General features: G+C 41.4%; 1 protein-coding gene across 1 annotated transcript in view; it reads right to left on the bottom strand.

Moving 5' to 3' along the window:
* Positions 1-19,118, bottom strand: part of pfdn5 (prefoldin 5) — a 38,019-nt gene extending 18,901 nt beyond the window's left edge. Inside the window, exons 1-3 of the mRNA XM_028796236.2 lie at positions 19,026-19,118; positions 8,152-8,254; positions 3,613-3,644 (exon numbers count right to left, since the gene is read on the bottom strand). Coding sequence (XP_028652069.2) covers positions 3,613-3,644; positions 8,152-8,254; positions 19,026-19,091 — 201 coding nt within the window. The 5' untranslated portion in view covers positions 19,092-19,118. The remainder of the gene's footprint in view (positions 1-3,612; positions 3,645-8,151; positions 8,255-19,025) is intronic.
* Positions 19,119-19,708: the final 590 nt, after the last annotated feature.

Below are 19,708 nucleotides of genomic sequence, written 5' to 3'. Positions count from 1 at the left end.
AAACGGGTTTCATGAACATGACAAGAAGTTCAGCATTCTGCAGTGGCCTTCCCAGACAATGGATCTGAAACCAACAGAAGAAATTTGGGATGTGGTAGAATGGGAGGCTAGTGGCATGAATGTGCAGATAACAAATCTGTAGACGTTGTGTGATGTAATAACCTCAACATGGACTAGAACCCTCCAACATTTAGTGGACTCCAGATACAAAGAACTGAGGGTTTTCTGAAAGCAAAAGGAGGCCCTACCCAGTATTAACTCTTTTAGGGCGGATGTCGACTTTTGTCGACAGGAGGGGTTGAGGGCGCATGTCGACAAAAGTCGACATCCAGGGATAGAGGGCGACAATCAGCTGTTAATGGCGACAAATCTCACTGTCACGTCACAGGCATTCCCTCTGTGCTTGGAGGAATGCTAGACTCGTTGACTCGGCAAATAAACCTTGCGTGTGCGTGAGTTGCGAAATGTAAACAGGCAAGATGGCACCGACATGTGAAAAAGCAGCGAAGCAAGTGCAGAAAAGAAAACACTCGCATTATGCGCATTTGCGCATTATCGCGGAGTCGGACTCTTGATTTTTCAGAATCGGACTTTATTGGCAGTGATCAGGAGATCGAGCAAGAGAGTTAGAAGCAGGCATCAGCTGATCAGACACCAGCCGATGCCGCGCTAGCGGATCTGCTGCCAGTTGCGTGCCTTCGCGCAGCCGATGCATCTACGGCAAGGTTCGCATGGGATAAATACACAGACATTGATCCGTTGAGAGCTGATCTGGCTACCGGAGTTTACAAGACGGCATGGCTTGCTGTTGGACACGACAGATCACCAGCTGCTGTACTTCAGGCTGCTGTCTCCTGATGCTGCTTTTCAGCTACTGTCAGACGAGACAAACAGGTAGGCAGAGATTTTTTTGAATCGCGGGCTGCGTTTGCATCGCATTCTCGTTTTTCAAAGTGGAAACCCACAACGAAAGACGAGATGAAGCGCGCTGTGGCATTACAAATAGAGATGAGACAGAATTGGTGATATAACTTCAGGGAGCATTGGTCCAAACGTGTTTTGTCCCCTGGTGGCTTAGGTACGTGCTGCTGCAAAGTTTTATTCACTTCTGTAATAAACAGAAGCATATCCCATGGGGTGAGCCAGGCTATAATGCCATACATAAAGTTCATAAAGTTTCAGAAGATGAAAAGAGGTGACAATACGGTTTTCATGCTGGCAGAAAACTTGGTGGCAGTGGCATGGCATGATGGCAAATGGGTGACTTGTCTCTCTACAGTACACACTAACAATATATGTTAGAAAGTGCAGCAACAGACAATTGAAAAGTAGGCACCAAAGCAACACGTATTGTAAGGAGTGCAATGTGGCAATGACTGAAATTGGCTGCTTTGAGCGAGATCAGACTTTGCTGTGTAAAATGTATGTGATATGTATGTGAAATCATAGAGTATGCAGGCTCATGCAACATGCAAGACAGTAACATTTGTCAAAAGGAAATATTTTTTGTTGATTTGATATGTTAAACAATTGCTTTGTGTTCTTTTTTAAAAAATGTTAGTTTTTGGAAAAATATTCAGCCCTGGGAGAAAAGAAACAAAAAAAAAATTAGCCCTAAAAGAGTTAATAAAGTGGTCGTAAAATTTGATCAGTTAACGTACATATTTCTGTATATATAAAACATTATACACATACACCCACAGACAGGACCAAAACTATCAGTACTCTTCCACAATTTAGAAAGAATAATTTTCCATGAGTACTAGGGTTGTTGTACCATGTTAGCCATTATGAATGTAGTAAGAAGTCAAGCAGAATGACACCTTTTATTGGCTAACTATAAAGATTACAATATGCAAACATGAAAGGGGCCAAAGTTGCCTCATGTTTGCATATTGTAATGTTTTTAGTTAGCCAATAAAAGGTGTAATTTTTCTTGACTTCTCACTACAATATTCCACGAAATAAGAATCTGACAAAAGAAATTGTCGTCCACAATTGTTTACTCTATAGAGCAGACACTTCGCTTTTAATTTATGACTTAACAACATATTTAAAAAATAAAACAAGTTAAAATGGCCCAGACACAATTATTGAGACCCCTTATAGGTTAAAATATAAAACTGGATTGCAGTCATGTCTTGAGCAGGCTAATTTAATTATTTTCATTAGTATCATAGGTGCCTTCAATCGTATAATCAGTCATTCAGCCTGAATGGAGCAAAATCATCACTCAGCTGTGCTGCATCATTGTGTGCGTCACACTGAACATGACCATGAAAAAGACAAGCAGAGAGTTGCCTAATGAGGAAAGGAAGACAAGCAGAGAGTTGCCTAATGAGGAAAGGAAGAAGGTAACAGTCAAGCATGTTCAAGATAAATGCTACAGTACCATCTCCAAAGAGCATGTTTTTGTGACCATGGCGGCTAATATCAAGATGTTTAAGATTCATGGGACTGTAACCAACTTCTGTGGAAGTGACCACATAAGACAAAATGATCTGTTTGAACAGAAGGACAGACTGAATGATGGAGAAAGCACCAAGAAAGACATCTAGATGGATTCAGGGTGAACTCCAAGATCAAGGTAAAAAATCAGTTGCTGTCTGAATGAAAGTGGGCTCCTTGTTAGAAGACCCAGGAAGATCCCACTTCTTAATGACAAACAGAAAAACGTTCAACTTAAGTTTGTTTAAATGCAAGTTGACAAGGCACAGTCCTTCTGGGAGAATGTTCTTTGGGCAGATGAAAGTAAATAAGGACCTTTTGGTATGTCACGGCAGCTCTATGTATGTTCACAGAAGGAAAAAAAAATCAAACACGAAGGAGGCTCATTAACATTATGGGAATTCTGTGCTTACTCAGGCGAATTGAGTCATAAAATCAGAAGACTCTCAAAGGAAATCTGGGGCAAAACATATAGCCCATGGGCAGAAAGCAGGTGCAGACCACGGTTCCTCCAGCAGGATAATGTCCCAAAACATTCTAAGAGCAGCTGGAAAGAAAACATTGTAATGTCTCAAAGTGGCCTACTGATCAGTAACTATGAGAAGAGCTGAAACTCACAGTTAAATCCTAAGAGGACAGGAGCAGTCTTCTCAGAGATGGTCAAATTGCCAGTTTAGAACTCACATTCACAGCTATAGAAAGCTCTTGATTGCAGTCATTGCCTCAAAATGGCTTGCTACAAAATATTAGGATAGGGTCTCAATTTTGCCATAGCCACTTTCAATTGTTTTCATTTTTAAAATAATATGTTAATCCCTAAATCAAAAACAAAGGGTCTGCTCTAATTAATTTTGTCATTTTCAACTTATTTCACGGGAAACAGATTCAATTTTAAATAGTGGAAGGGTACTACCAATACTTTTGGCAACATCGGTAAAGTATGGAGCTCAAATTGAAAACGTGACCAAATGTTTTGCCTTAATACCTTTTCAGAAATAAATGGGAGCTCTAGGCCTTCTAAATGTATGCATTTTTTTCCCACTGTAACCTCGAGAGACAAACCTTCTCATATTTACACTCAGTAGACTATCTTCCATGCTTATCAATCTGCAAACTAGAAGTCCACATCTGGCTTCATGGAGAGATTCATAAAGAAAAGGATACTGAACTGGTTAATGGAACCAAAAGCTCTTTCCCTAAAAGAAAAGGAGAATAAGCAGTTAGTGGAGGATTTTAATAAAAAAAAACACACAAAACCTCTGTATACATAGATCTCCAAAGCACAGCAGCCTTTAACTACAGGTCCCCCAAACTATGGTAACGTTTGCTTGCTACACACTGGTAGATTAAAAAAAAAAAAAAAAAGGCAAAAACAGTAGAATTTTCTTGAATCATTCTAACGCATTCCAGCACATCAGGTTGCCACCTTTGTTACTTGTCTGACAAAGCACAGCATACGCCAGTACAGGTGAAAGTTCACTTGGTCTGCAACTTGCTATAGCTAAATTTGAATCTTTACATGCAATTGAGTATAACTTGTTTTAACAGTGTTTCTTTCAGCGACTTAATTTATATAAACAAGTGTGTATTGTAGAAAATGCATGCTATAATAGTAGAAGAAAGCAAAAATCAGATAGCAGCTACAGTTACTTTGTTAAAACAATAAGATGCTGCAGATGTTCTATCAGACGGTTGTGGCGAGCGCCCTCTTCTACGTGGTGGTGTGCTGGGGAGGCAGCATTAAGAAGAAAGACGCCTCACGCCTGGACAAACTGGTGAGGAAGGCAGGCTCTATTGTTGGCATGGAGCTGGACAGTTTGACATCTGTGGCAGAGCGACGGGCGCTCAGCAGGCTCCTATCAATTATGGAAAATCCACTGCATCCACTAAACAGGATCATCTCTAGACAGAGGAGCAGCTTCAGCAACAGACTGCTGTCACTGTCCTGCTCCACTGACAGACTGAGGAGATCGTTCCTCCCCCAAACTATGCGACTCTTCAATTCCACCCCTTTAAACGTTAACATTATATAAAGTTATTGTCTGTTTTTACCTGCATTATTATCAATCTTTAATTTAATATTGTTTTTTGTATCAGTAAGGTGCTGCTGGAGTATGTGAATTTCCCCTTGGGACTAATAAAGTATCTATCTATCTAAAATCTGTGTTTTGCGTTTTAATTGTAGCAACTCGACTTGGGAGTGAAGGGGTAGCCGTACACACTGAAGGAGCTTAAAAGGAGGTGTGGTGAACAGCGTGGCAGGTCAGACAATCTTACTTGGACTCGTATAATAAAAGTGTTTCTCAACCTCGGTCCTGGGGGCCACTGTGGCTGCAGGTTTTTGTTCCCATCAGATTCCTAATCAGTGACAACATCTGATAACACTGATCTCATTTAATTAGCTGGTATTTTTCATTTAATTCTACATTCAGAAAAGCACAGCAGCATGACTTTTACATTTATAAGACATTTAGAAATATTTCTGCTATTGCTATAGATTTAAATGCTGAATCTCTTTTGTTGATTTCATTATATGTTGCCCTTTCTCTGTACAGTTTTTCCCCTTTGCTGCATTTTATTAATGACAATTAAAAACGAGCAGTGCAGACATGCTGGCAAACAACACTGAATAATCAAAGGCTGCAACTACTTTAGCATCAGACACACTAATTAGTCAATGGATTAATTAAACAATTAGAAAACCTGGAAAAGTAGAATGAAAATCAAGATGAAAATATCGTTAAAAAGAAAAAAATACATTATTCCCATAGAACTGCTTGGTACATTTTAATATATATATATATTTTTTTACCTAACAGATTTCTAATTTCTATATTGTTCCCAAAACACAGAACTTGGTAAATAGCACATCACTTAATTAGCCCAGGAGTCCAATTAAAAACGGACGCTGGTTGGAACAAAAACCACAGGGGGGCCACAGGACCGAGGCTGGGGAACACTGATATAAAAGGAGGCATCTGGTATGACAGGAAGGGGAGCGGCGTCTTCCAAAACTTAGGCTCGTTTATACTTCACGCTCAGAACGCAGACACGCACGCATCATGGCTGCCATGTGTTCCCAGCGTTCATTTGATGCGTCCTCTGAGCAGGTCCTCAGAAATTAACACAACACACGCGCGAGTTGCAGTACCAGCAAAAAGTCGGGGGTGCCGTGTGATAAAAGTTGGAACATAACTTCAGAGTCTCTATTCACTATCTACATGTGACAGAAAGCCGCTATGCGGAAATTAGTAGGTTCGATGTGCGCACTTCGATGTGGTGAAGCAAAATGCTGACATACAGATGCATTCATGGTGCTTTTATATTCAACCGTCGCATATTCCCCATCGTAATGACACGATACATTTTAAAAGTCTCACATACCATCTTCTGTGCCGTCTTTTTTTTCCTGGGGCTTCCTCCAGACCGCACAGAACACATTAAATGTATCATATTCCAACTCTCTCCACATTTAAAATCCTTAAGATTTATACTTGATATCACTTTCATGATGAAATACATTAAAGTATGTATGTTAAATTTTACAGATAGTTAATTTTGTTTAAATAATGAACACTGTTAATAATTAAACACATAGGGTGACACGGTGGCAGAGCGGTAGCACTGCCGTCTTGCAGGGAGGCACGTCACTGGTATTTCTTGCTGGGTTTCCACAGTGTGCTCCGGTTTCCTTCCAAAGATATGCAGATTTGGCAACACTAAAATGACGCCAGTGTATGTGTGCGCTTGTATTCACCTTGCGAATGTACAGGTTATTGTTTGTACCATTTTGTTTGCCTGTTTTAAAATAAAAATTAAAAACTTCTCTTATTGCTCCATTGTTTAATTTTGTTCTCTTAAAAGTTAAAGAGCTACCAGTCTAGCCAGTGACAGCACAGAATAAGTTGTTTATTTGTCTGAAGTGAAACAGCTTGATAATTTGCTACTCGTCACACTCCATTCACTTACCTTTCGTACCATTCTGCTACAAGGACCTAACTAATTCTCCAAGTTACTGAATTATACCTTAAGAGTGGCTGTGAACACTTTCAGTGGTGGCACACTTATTAGACCACTACAACAGTACACCATTCTGCCCAGCTGGCAAGGTTCAGACAGTCTATGGGTTCATTCCAAAGGGTTACGGCGCCCCATGATGTTCACCCGTCTTAGATGTGGACAACTGTTGATAACTGGCCACAGCTTTACTCTCATTTTTTGAAGTTTTATTCAGTTTAGAGCTTTACATTATTGGTTTAATTTTCTATTGTTGTGCTAAATGATTGAACACTGAGGCTTTCTTAGAAGAATAAGACAAATGCAAAGTTTTGATCAAAGGAAACTTGCTATAAATTAAATATTAAAATCTTGCTGCATTATGAACTGGGGAAGAAAGAATAAATAATAATAATAATGCATTTTATTTATAGGGGCACTTTACTTTAGCAGTAAATCTCAAAGTGCAACATAAAAAGATTAAACAAAGGCAAGGCAAGATAAAAACAGATAAAACAATAATTATAGCATTCTTGTTAATAAGCTTTCCTAAATCGAAAAGTCTTTAGCCGTTTTTTTAAAACATCCCACAATCTGCTGTGTTCTTAGGCTCTCTGGTAGGCCATTCCAGAGCCGTGGAGCAGCGGCTGCAAAGGCTCAGTCTCCCATTGTATGAAGTTTGGTCACAGGGGGCGAAGGCGGTGGGTAATTGTAAAATGGAGGTTTCTTGTAGTGGATTGTAATATAAGGAGTTCTTTAAGATATTGTGGAGCATTTCCATGGATACACTGGTGAGTAAACAAACAGAGTTTGTATTCGATACGGAGATGGATAGGGAGCCAATGAAGTGACCGAAGGATTGGTGAGATATGTTCATATTTCCGCACCCTCATCAGGATTCTTGCAGCACAATTTTGAATTTGTTGGAGCTGTTGAAGGCTCGTTAGGTATCCCAATGAGGAGTGCATTACAATAGTCCAGTCTGGATGAGACAAAGGCATGAACCAGCATTTCAGCATCACAGAGGGAGAGGTAGGGACGGAGTTTGGCTATGCTTCGGAGAGTAAGGAATGCAATTTTACAAAGGTGATGGATATGTAGAAAGAAAGGGATTGATCTGAACTTAGCAACAAACAGAGAGGAATGGTGAGGAACAATAAGATGACCCATTCATCCAGCCAGAAGTCCACATGACCATCATCATCAAATTCTTCTGTGAGAACCCTGACTACAATGAGGACTGATTGAGGTCGTTTATGTTAGGTAGAATGCCTACAGGGGGCTGGGTGGTCTCATGGCCTGGAAACCCTGCAGATTTTATTTTTTTCTCAGGCTGTCTGGAGTTTTTTTGTTTTTTCTGTCCTTCCTGACCATTAGACCTTACTTTTATTCTATGTTAATTAGTGTTCCCTAATTTGAATTATTTATTTTGTCTTTTTTCTCAATCTTCATCATGTAAAGCACTTTGAGCTACATTGTTTGTATGACAATGTGCTATAGAAATAAATGTTGTTGTTCCCAAACAGGAAAGGGGGAAGGAGGAGGAGCTGGATGTGTACAGGACAGCTCACAGGTGGCCAAACTATTTTTGATACTTTCAAAGGCTAAGCACTTTCAACCAGCACATCATGATATTATTGGAAGGACCTCAACAACACAAAACACCACATCACTGGGTATGACAGGCCCTTAGGCCACCCGACTTGCCTTCATTCTCTTTGCTCAGGACGTTTACACACTCTTTAGCTTCCACATACTTCGTCTGGACCACCTTGAGCTGGGATATGGATGATGTTAAGAATTCTGTCTCCTGCAGAAATAAAAAGGAAATCTTGTTATGGGGTGGGAACAAAAGCAGCTTAAACAAGAAAACACCTTTTGGCCTACTGCGTGTATTACATTACTTAATGATTAAATAAGTTTAGACTATGCTTTTAACAAAATCTCCCTAACTAAAGGCTGAATATCCTGCAGCTATGGGTAAATAATTCTATTTATTTATTTCCTTGTGACTAATGTCTCAGAGGACAAGCACACTTAAGCTGCCAAACCTCTAGGTGTTGATTTTCAAAGGTAGTCCAAACTCTGACTATGTTACATTGAAAATCCTTTCAGTTTAAGCAAATGCAGATTAAGAGGGGACAGGACGGAAGTTTTTCAAAGTAATAAAAGAAATGAGTACAGTGGTTTCATACTGTTACTTTAAAATGAAATTTTTAAAAAAGGGCACAGATGGAAACATATGAAAAGGCAAGTTTTGCACAAAGGTCAGAAAGGTTTTCTTCACAAAGAAAACCGCAGACACATGGAACTAGTGATCCAGTAGTCTGGTGGAAAGTAGGATTCGACTTGATGTTGATTTGGAGAAATTAGGTAGATAGGATTGCCGATTCTTTTGGTTGTATGGCTTGTTCTTGTCAAAATGTTTCTAATATACTACTGTAAAAACTTCCAAAGGGTTCAAATAAAAAACAAGGAATAGCAGACAGGAAGAGATAATTAAAGGGAATGAGTAATTTTCCAATAAGAGGGTACAGGAAGTTTCAAAGCACATGATCTTAAGGCAAATAGCTGAATAACAGGAAATTAGAGCAAAGTAAAGTCTAAAACCAGAAAGATATGAGGAAGAATGCTAGATATACAGTGGGGCAAAAAAGTATTTAGTCAGCCACCAATTGTGCAAGTTCTCCCACTTAAAAAGATGAGAGAGGCCTGTAATTTTCATCATAGGTATACCTCAACTATGAGAGACAAAATGAGAAAAAAAATCCAGAAAATCACATTGTCTGATTTTTGAAGAATTTATTTGCAAATTATGGTGGAAAAAAAGTATTTGGTCAGTAACAAAAGTTCATCTCAATGCTTCGTTATATACCCTTTCTTGGCAATGACAGAGGTCAAATGTTTTCTGTAAGTCTTCACAAGGTTTTCACACACTGTTGCTGGTATTTTGGCCCATTCCTCCATGCAGATCTCCTCTAGAGCAGTGATGTTTTGGGGCTGTCGCTGGGCAACACGGACTTTCAACTCCCTCCAAAGATTTTCTTTGGGGTTGAGATCTGGAGACTAGCTAGGCCACTCCAGGACCTTGAAATGCTTCTTACGAAGCCACTCCTTCGTTACCCGGGCGGTGTGTTTGGGATCATTGTCATGCTGAAAGACCCAGCCATGTTTCATCTTCAATGCCCTTGCTGATGGAAGGAGGTTTTCACTCAAAATCTGACGATACATGGCCCCATTCATTCTTTCCTTTACACGGATCAGTCGTGCTGGTCCCTTTGCAGAAAAACAGCCCCAAAGCATGATGTTTCCACCCCCATGCTTTACAGTAGGTATGGTGTTCTTTGGATGCAACTCAGCATTCTTTCTCCTCCAAACATGACGAGTAGAGTTTTTTTCATCTGACCATATGACAATCACCCAAATGCTCTCTAGCAAACTTCAGACGGGCCTGCACATGTACTGGCTTAAGCAGGGGGACACGTCTGGCACTGCAGGATTTGAGTCCCTGGCGGTGTAGTGTGTTACTGATGGTAGCCTTTGTTACTTTGGTCCCAGCTCTCTGCAGGTCATTCACTAGGTCCCCCCGTGTGGTTCTGAGATTTTTGCTCACCGTTCTTGTGATCATTTTGACCCCACGGGGTGAGATCTTGCGTGGAGCCCCAGATCGAGGGAGATTATCAGTGGTCTTGTATGTCTTCCATTTTCTAATAATTGCTCCCACAGTTGATTTCTTCACACCAAGCTGCTTACCTATTGCAGATTCAGTCTTCCCAGCCTGGTGCAGGTCTACAATTTTATTTCTGGTGTCCTTTGACAGCTCTTTGGTCTTGGCCATAGTGGAGTTTGGAGTGTGACTGTTTGAGGTTGTGGACAGGTGTCTTTTATATTGATAACGAGTTCAAACAGGTGCCATTAATACAGGTAACGAGTGGAGGACAGAGGAGCCTCTTACAGAAGTTACAGGTCTGGGAGAGCCAGAAATCTTGCTTGTTTGTAGGTGACCAAATACTTATTTTCCACCATAATTTGCAAATAAATTCTTTAAAAATCAGACAATGTGATTTTCTGGATTTTTTTCTCATTTTGTGTCTCATAGTTGAGGTATACCTATGATGAAAATTACAGGCCTCTCTCATCTTTTTAAGTGGGAGAACTTGCACAATTGGTGGCTGACTAAATACTTTTTTGCCCCACTGTAATGGATACTAAAAAAAAAAACAAAAAAAAAACCTGGATACATCACAGCAAAAAACGAACACTAGAGGGCAATCCTACAGCATTAGAGTGCGTTTGAGGACCAAGAATGACAGTCAGGGTCAAAGATCAGACCCCAGGCCTATGGTTTGTGTGAAATAATATAAAATACAAATGATGAACAAGCTTGAATTGGGTCCGTTGATATTTTGCCTACCAAAGATGTTTTTATTAAAACTAAATTCTATTAAGCACCTATACAAAACCTACACCTATATTTAAAACCTATACAGCCAAAAGTAAGTGGACACCCCTCCAAAGGTATTGAGCTCAGGTGTTTCAGCTGCACCCGCTGTTTTCGGTGCATAAAAATCAATCACACAGCCCTGTAATTTCCACTGCAGAACACTGTGGTGTACTGAAGAACGCATGGACTTTAAACATGGCATTGTCATTGCTACCTTAAAAACAAGTCAGTTTGTGAAATGTCTGCTCTGGTAGATCTGCCCCAGTCAGTTGTACCTGCTATTATTGTGAAGTAGATGTATGAAGGAGCAACAGCTGCTCAGCCATGAAGTGGTGCACCATACAAACTGACAGAGCAGAGTCGCCGAATGTTAAAAAAAAAAAAAATGGAACAATGGCCTCTCCTCTGCAGCATCAGTCAACAGAGTTCCAAACTGCCTTTGAAAGCAACACAACAACTGTGTGTCAGTCAAGTCAAGTTAGGGAGCAGGCACTGGCACAGCGCATTCATGCACCCACCACACGACGAAACAGCTCAGGATCCTGGTTGGCAACCCCCCAAGTAGACAAGCGGTCCAGTCCCACCCTCCGGAAATGACCTTCTATCTGCCACAGCCAGGTGTTATGTGGGTGACCCTTTGGCCTGGTCCAGTCACTCGGGTCCTCAACAATGACCTGGATCACTCTCAGGGAATCGTGCCACATGGCCGTAGTACCGTAACTGACGCTCTCTCACAATGCCGGTAACGTGCCTCTTTCGGGACTTGTGACGATGAGGGTTCGCTCCACGCTCCCATTGTCCTTCCTGGAGCCCTGAACCCGACACCATTGGTAATGTCTCTGATGAGCTTGGAGTGAGGCACAACAAAGCAAGGGGATGGTGCAAAAAGTACAAAATGCTTTTAAAACAACAAAAATCAAAACAGTGTCCGAATAAATAGTGCAGTGTATTCAAAAATATTCAAATAATCCATTAAAACGGGTGAAAGGTGGAGGCTAAAACAATGGCTGGAAGCAGTCTCTTTAAAAACACAAAGCACGGTGCCTTCTTTTTTCTACCTGGCGGCTCCCCTGCTTCTCCCATCGGGCTTCGCGACAGGGGAGTTGCCCTACCTGCAGGTGCAGCTGCCTTCCACACTGGTCCGGTAGCCCTCCGATCCCTGGCTAGGTCGGGCACCATCCTGACCGAGACTTGGGTTCTTTCCCCAGCGGCCAGGGTGCTCATGCCGGGGCTAAACCAGCCGAAAGCCTCCACGACTGCCGCTGCCTTTCAATGGCCGGTCGTCTTCAATACCGGTCACTACAGCTCCGTGATCACTCAGCTGGAGCGACCGCTTTCTTCAGCCCCACCGAGTGTGGGTCAAACACTCCTGTGCAGGGGCTCACCTCCCAGCCGCCTGCCTTTGCTCCACCGAGCCTGCTCTCTCTCGCACCGTCTATCCTCTCCCTGCAACGTCCATCTCCTTTTCTTTTTCCTCCCTACTAGTTGCCGCGCGCTTCTATATATCACAGGGGCGTGGATCAGATGTGGCAATCAGCAGCTCCCAGGAACAATTACGGATGCGGACAACTTCTCACCTGTGCACTTAAGTGAGAACCGCTCGCATTACGAATTCCCCAGGAACCGCTTGGCCACACACACCACACCCCCGCGCTAATTATTTATTTTAAAAGTGGTCTTTTTGATGTGAGCTGTGGACCCGCTACACCACAGGACTCCATGAGCAATGCAAGGTCACACCAACGGTACCCAAGGATTCTCTGGAGAGACACATGGAGTCCAATCTTCATCTCGGGTCACTGGATAGCGTCCATGTCTCAGAAACAGGAAGCACCAGGACTCTAAAGACTTGGACCTTCATCCTTTTGCATAGATATCAGGAGTGCCACACACCCCTTTCCAGCGACCTCATGACCCCCATGCTCTCCCAATACATCTACTGACTTCACAGAAAGAGTCATCAGAGGCATGAATGTCACTACCAAGGTAAGTAAACCTCTCGACGAGGTCGACACTCTCTCCACAGACAGACACACTGTTGATGGCTGTGCCCATGAGGTCATTGAAGGCCTGGCTCTTGGTTTTGATCAGGACACTCGCAAGCCCAGACCCTCAGACTCCTCACTCAGTCTCGAGAGCCCCGATCAGAGCCTCCATTGACTCCGCAAGCATCACAAAATGGATTTCTATGGTCAAGCAACGGCACATAAGCCTGAAATCACTATGCACAATGCCAAGTGTTGGCTGCAGTGGTGTAAAGCATACCGCCATTAGAATGATAAATCCCACTTCACTATCTGCAGTCTGATGGACGAATCTGGGTTTGGCAGATGCCCAAAGAACACCACTTTCTGAACTATAACAGTGCCTACTGAAAAGCTCAGGGGAGGAGAGGAGTGATTAGGCTCAGGCCTTTGGTTACAGTGAAGGGTACTGTTAATGCTACAGCAGACAAAGACATTTGAGACAATTTTGCATTTGCAACCACTGTTTGTGGGAAGGCCCCTTTCTGTTCTAGGAGGGCTGTACCCTTTGCACAAAGCCAAGTCCAAAAAGACATGGAAGAACTCAAGTGGCCTGCACAAAGCCCTGACCTCAACACTACTGAACACCTACAAGAGGAAGTTAACACTGACAGTGCACCAGGGTGTCTTGTCCAACACCAGTAACTGACCTTACAATTGATCTTTTGGCTGAATGGGCACAAATTCCCAGAGATACACTTCCAAATCTTGTGAAGAGAAGAGTTATAGTTGCACAGGGTTTGGTTTTGGAATGGGATGTCCAACAAGCTCATACATGTGACTGTCAAGAGTACACAAACATTTGGACATATGGTGAAAGTTGCCTTATGTAACACCAGTTTCCTACTAGGTGAGTTGTAATTTTTCCCCTTCTTATTACTGACCATAATTTATTCTTAGATGGTTCTAAAGAATAGCTTTGGCATTTTTCAAGTTACAGTGGGTTGAAAAAGTATATGACCATCTCCAGAAAGCCACCGTATTTCCATCTTACATCTTTACAATGTATAAAAATCACAAATGCAGAGTATCACAGTAAACAATTATTTCTCGGTGAACATATTTTGAAACATTTAGAGCTTGGTGAACTACATAATGTAAATTGATAGTCATGTTGTGAAAAATGCTGCTGAAAAAGTAATGGAACCCTTCACATGACACACAGTCGATACTTGGTAGCAGCACCAATTACTGCTTGCAATCGCCTTGGATAGCCATCAACAAGCTTAGCACACCTGGATGGAGGCAATTTTTCCCCATTTTTCCTTGCAGAACTGCTCCAACAGGGCAACATTTGAAGGCTTTCGTTTGTGAACTGCAATTTTGAGATTACGCCATAAATTTTGAAATCGGACTTCAATCTGGCTAGGCCACTGTAAAACCTAGATCTTTTTGTCAAACCATACTTTGGTTCCTTTTACACGGTGTTTTGGGTCACTGTCCTGCGGAAAGTGGTAGCGTCATCCGAGTCCCAATTTCATAGCTGACGTTTAAAGGTTTTCTTCCAAAATCTGGATATACTTCTTACTACCCATTCTTCTTTCAATACGGACAAGGGAGCCAGTGACTGCCCTAGAAAAGCAGCCCCAAAGCGTGATGCTCCCCCCCACCATGCTTGATGGTAGGTATGGTGTTTGCCGGGTCATTGGCAGTCCCTTCCATCTGCCAGACAAACACCTTTGAATTTTGGTTTCATCAGACCAAAGTACATGACTCCAGAATGCAGGACTCTTGTCAAGATATCGGTTAGTGAATTTGAATTGAGCTTTCAGATGACATTTTTTTTAGTAGTAGCTTTTTTATGGCAACTCTGCCATATAGCCCCTCTCTGTGCCAAACCTTTGATATTGTAGTCTTGTGCACATCCACAACAGCTGCAGAGACTGAGCTTTGCAGGTCACGGAGAGTCACTTTAGGATTTGCTCTTACTTCTCTGACTAGATTTCTTGACATTTTCTTTGTTATTTTAACAGGGCGGCCTGACCTAGTTTGGTTCACTATGCTTCCAGTTGTCTTCCACTTCACTATGATGGCCTTTTCACAGTGGACATACTGAGGCTAAGGAGCTTGGCAATCTTCTTGGCACCATTGCCATCTTTAAACTTCTTAATCACAGTGGTTCACAAGCCATTACAAAGTTCGCTTGTCTTCATTTTTGTCAGTTTTTGAGGTTTCACCAAATAAGCCACTTGTACTGATTTCTCAGTTGTACGTTCCTAAGAACTGGCCTAAATAATCACTTAGAGACCAGTCAACAAGCTAGAGGATGCATTGCTTGACTGTTTACACCGGTTTTTCATTACTCTTATTGCATTGTTAACAATCATAGTCTCCAAGCCATTAGGGGTCGAATACTTATTCAACAGCAGATATGTTCTTTATCGCTGCATCATCATTTGATTTTCAGTGAAAATGTATTGTTCAAAAGGCCCTCATTTACATGTAACAGTATGAAACTGAAGATGTATTTTCAAAGTAAAATATTGCAGGAAATTTAAACTTTGTCTAGGGGGTCAAATACTATTTCAACCCACTGTATTTTTCACAATAATTGTATACATTCATTTCCATGGGAAACTCTTAAGGGAAGCAACTTAAACAAACAAAAACTGTGCCTGTTCTTTTAGTTTAAAATGGGATGTCCAGAGAATCAGTGTGAAAGTGACACATTATGAGCCTTTAAATCTTTTGGAAAACATTTGGTGAACAGGGCTACACCAGGCTGTGGGGCCTGTTCTTCTCAGGACTTCACTCGTAAAATAAAAGCGTGGGCGCTTTTGCTAAGATTTTATTGACCGATGAAAAGCGCCTACGATTTTATTTTACGAGTGATGTACGAGAGACTTATTTTTTTTACTTTTTAGTACACTTTCTAACTTAATATAAGCGTGGTTTTTAAAAAGTATTTTATATATATATATATATATATATATATATATATATATATATGTTATTTTCAACTTTTTAGTCTTGGGTTTGTTTTAGTGTAATTTTGTAATCAATATTTTAACACTAACTTTAATATTTCTATCCATTACTAGCACCATCTATTGGTGAAATCTTAAACTATTCTTCATATTAAAATTTCATTCCTTAATTAACAAGGATTAATTGATCAATTAGTGAAACTGATTATTGATTCATGTATTGTCATCGGAAGTGAGTAAGTGTGCAAAATTTCAAGTCATTTGGACAATAGGGAAGTGTGTTAAATATTAATTACAAGATTTGTACCAGGCAACAAACAGGTGAAGTTAAAATAAGTGTGGTAATAAAATAAAAAAAAAAAAAAAAGACCCTGAGAATAACCGCTACAAACCTGAATAACTTAATGGAAAAGATAAACACTTCCATTCACAAGTCTAGCATACACAACACTGGGTCCATGGCAGAACATGGTGCAGGGAGCTGCTATTCTCACGTCAGGTTGGCAACCCCCTATACTAGGCAGAAACGAGGACCTGTCCCACCCACCGAGAAATGACCATCTATCTGCCTTAGCCAGGTGTTACGTGGGCATACATGGACCTGGTCCAGCCGCTCAGGTCCTCAACAATGAGGGTCCTGTGAGCCGGACCACCCTCAGGTAATCGCGCCACATGGCCATAGTGCCGTAACTGCCGCTCCCTCACAATGCAGGTCATGTGCCTCATTCAGGACTCCATGAGCAACACAAAGTCAAACCAGTGGCACCCAAGGATTCTCTGAAGAGACACACGTGAAGGAGTCCAGTCTTCATCTCAGGTCACTGGATAGCGTCCATGTCTCACAGACAGGGAGCACCAGCACTCTAAAGACTTGGACCTTCGTCCTTTTACAGAGATATCAGGAGCGTCGCATACCTCTTTCCAGTGACCTCATGACCCCCCAGCTCTCCTGACTTCATAGGAAGAGTCACCACAGACATGAATGTCACTGGTCGACACTCTCTCCTAGACAGACACACTGCTGATAGCCATGACCATGAGGTCATTAAAGGCCTGGATGTTGGTTTTTATCAGGACCCTCGCCAGCCTTAATCTCTCAAGAGCCCCGATCAGAGAGCCTCCATTGACTCCATGAAGATCACAGCATCGTCAGCAAAGTCAAGATCAGTTAATCTCTCTTCACCAACAGATGCCCCCCAGCTGCTGGAGCCCACAAACCAGACCAACACCTAGTACATGCAAGCATTGAACAGAGAAGGAGCAAAAACAGACCACTGACGAATCCCAGAATCAACTGGGAAAAACGCAGAGGTTCTGCCTCCATTCTGCACAGCACTCACTGCCCTGTTGATTGCTGTCAAAAAACACTTCATTGCATGTCTTAAGTTTGCCGAAGACCACGTTGACACTGCGCAATACCATTAGGAAAATGTTTTGTAGACTGATGAAACTAAGGTTGAAGGGCATCCCACACCAACATGAAAACCTCACCACCGCAGTAAAGTGCAGTGGGGAGAGCATCATGATTTGGGGCTGCCTTGCGGCAAAAGGACCTGGATAGCTTACCATCATTAGGCAGTATACGAATTACTTCAAGTTTATCAAGGAATCTGACAGGTTAATATACAATTAATTTTTGTACAGCCCAAAATCACGCAAGTAGTGCCGCAATAGGCTTTAATGGGCCCTGCCTTGAAAACTGTTGTAGGGAAAAAATGGAAGAAACCTTGGGAAAGGCAGTTCAAAGAGAGACCCCTTTCCAGGTTGGGCATGCAGTGGATGGCAATACAATACACAGAACACAAGTCATCCTCAATACAATACAATAGAACAATAGAAATATTACAAGTACAGAGCAGAATTCAACAGTAGATGACTTCACATAATAGAATTTGGATTTGGTGGCAGTCTACCAGCTGATGCTCAGCAGAACTTGTGTGATGCAGCAGGACAAAAACCCTAAAGATCCAAGTACATCTACTACAGAATGGCTTTGTTCTGCCTTTTGGAGTAGCCAAGTCAGATCAGAGACCTTAACTCAATGGAGACATCTTGGAGTTGACCACAAGCGAGCCATGCGCTCTAGACAACATCCTGAAAGTGTGGCGAAGCTGAAGCAGTTCTGTAAGGAAGAATGGCCCAGAATTCCTTATGAACATTTAGCAGGTCTTCTGATCCGCAACTACTAGAAGTGCTTGTTTGCCATTATTAGTGCCAATGGAGGTTCGACCAGTTATTACATCCAAGAGTTCAATTACTTCTTCATTGTGAACGTTTGACGGGTGTGTTCATTAAAGACATGACAGATAATTGATGAGAAGATGGGGCCCGAGTTGCCCCGAAAGCTTGCATATTGTAATCTTTTTAGTTAGCAAATAAAAGGTGTCCTTTTGTTTGACTTTTCACTACATTCATAATGGCTAACACGGTACAACACCCTAGTACTTCTGACTTCGATGATGAATACCAGATCATTCCAAAGGGTTGACAGTTCTTCTTCCCATTGTACGTGAAGCCGGGAGTACATGTTAGGTGCTAAATTCATTTGGAGTAGAAAAATTCATAAATTTGTATATTCTGTATGTGGCTTTAACGTTCACTGGTATAACGCATTCCTTGCCGTTTCGATGAAAAACACTGAAAATGGGTGGGTGGGTGACATGATCGGCCTTAATACTTCATACTCTTAACAGGCAAAATTAAGAGTTGCGGTTTAATCAATAACATGTTAAAAATGTCTTAGGAAAAACGCTTTTAACGAGTATAACATAAACGTCAACAGCATTTATTTACATGTAGCGTTTACTTATAGAAAGCATTACGTTTAATTCGTCATTTCATTTTTGGATACAAACGGTAAACGAGTCACGTCATGCTAAAGTCCAGACGCTGCTTTATCTCGCATACATTTCTTACGGCTTAAAACAAAATAATCTCAACACCTGTACCTACATGTGGGACTTCAGCAGAATGTTAACGCCCCTTTCAATTCAACGGTCACCGGTCCTAATAAGGCGTCTTTTACCAAGCGACAAACCACACCAAGCGCCTCGCTGCTCTTCGCCCACCTGTGCCTCGTCCGTAAATGAGGAGAAACCCTCACCTCGACAAGCCCTGTGCTACTCATAAAAGCAACAGATATCATTGATAGAAATGTGACTCAACGAGCGTTCAGAGAACACTCACCTGATCCAACTGCCCCTTCAGCCCCTCCAACTGCGGCAAAGAAAGATCCGCCACATTCACCGCCATCTTGAGATCGAGAAGCCGGCGGAGGAAGCCGCGCTGGAAAGAGAGGAACTTGAGGGAACGCATTGGTGAGAGCGCCACCTTCACGTGGAGGACCTGAACAGTTAGTGGATGAAAGCATAACTACTGGTATAATACTGTAATATATAATGATATACATATAAAATCTTGGTATTATAATACTAATGTTTGATTAGATTTAAAATTCATAAATACAGTAATTGAATTAATTAATCAATTCACTGATTTATTCACCCATTCATTATTCAGGCATGCATACATTTGCATAGTGTAAGAATACAAGCCTTTCAGGCACATCTGCAGCTCTTGATTACACTGAACTGAACAATACATAGTAACAAGTAATACAAGAAATAAAAAAAATTCTTAATTCATACCTCTATCTATCTATCTATCTATCTATCTATCTATCTATCTATCTATCTATCTATCTATCTATCTATCTATCTATCTATCTATCTATCTATCTATCACATTATATAGTACCTTTCCTATCTATCTATCTATCTATCTATCTATCTATCTATCTATCTATCTATCTATCTATCTATCACATTATATAGTACCTTTCCTATCTATCTATCTATCTATCTATCTAT

The sequence above is a fragment of the Erpetoichthys calabaricus genome, chromosome 3 (genome assembly GCF_900747795.2).
Source record: "Erpetoichthys calabaricus chromosome 3, fErpCal1.3, whole genome shotgun sequence".
NCBI classification, from domain to species: domain Eukaryota; kingdom Metazoa; phylum Chordata; class Cladistia; order Polypteriformes; family Polypteridae; genus Erpetoichthys; species Erpetoichthys calabaricus.
This window is presented reverse-complemented; position numbering and strand designations above follow the sequence as displayed.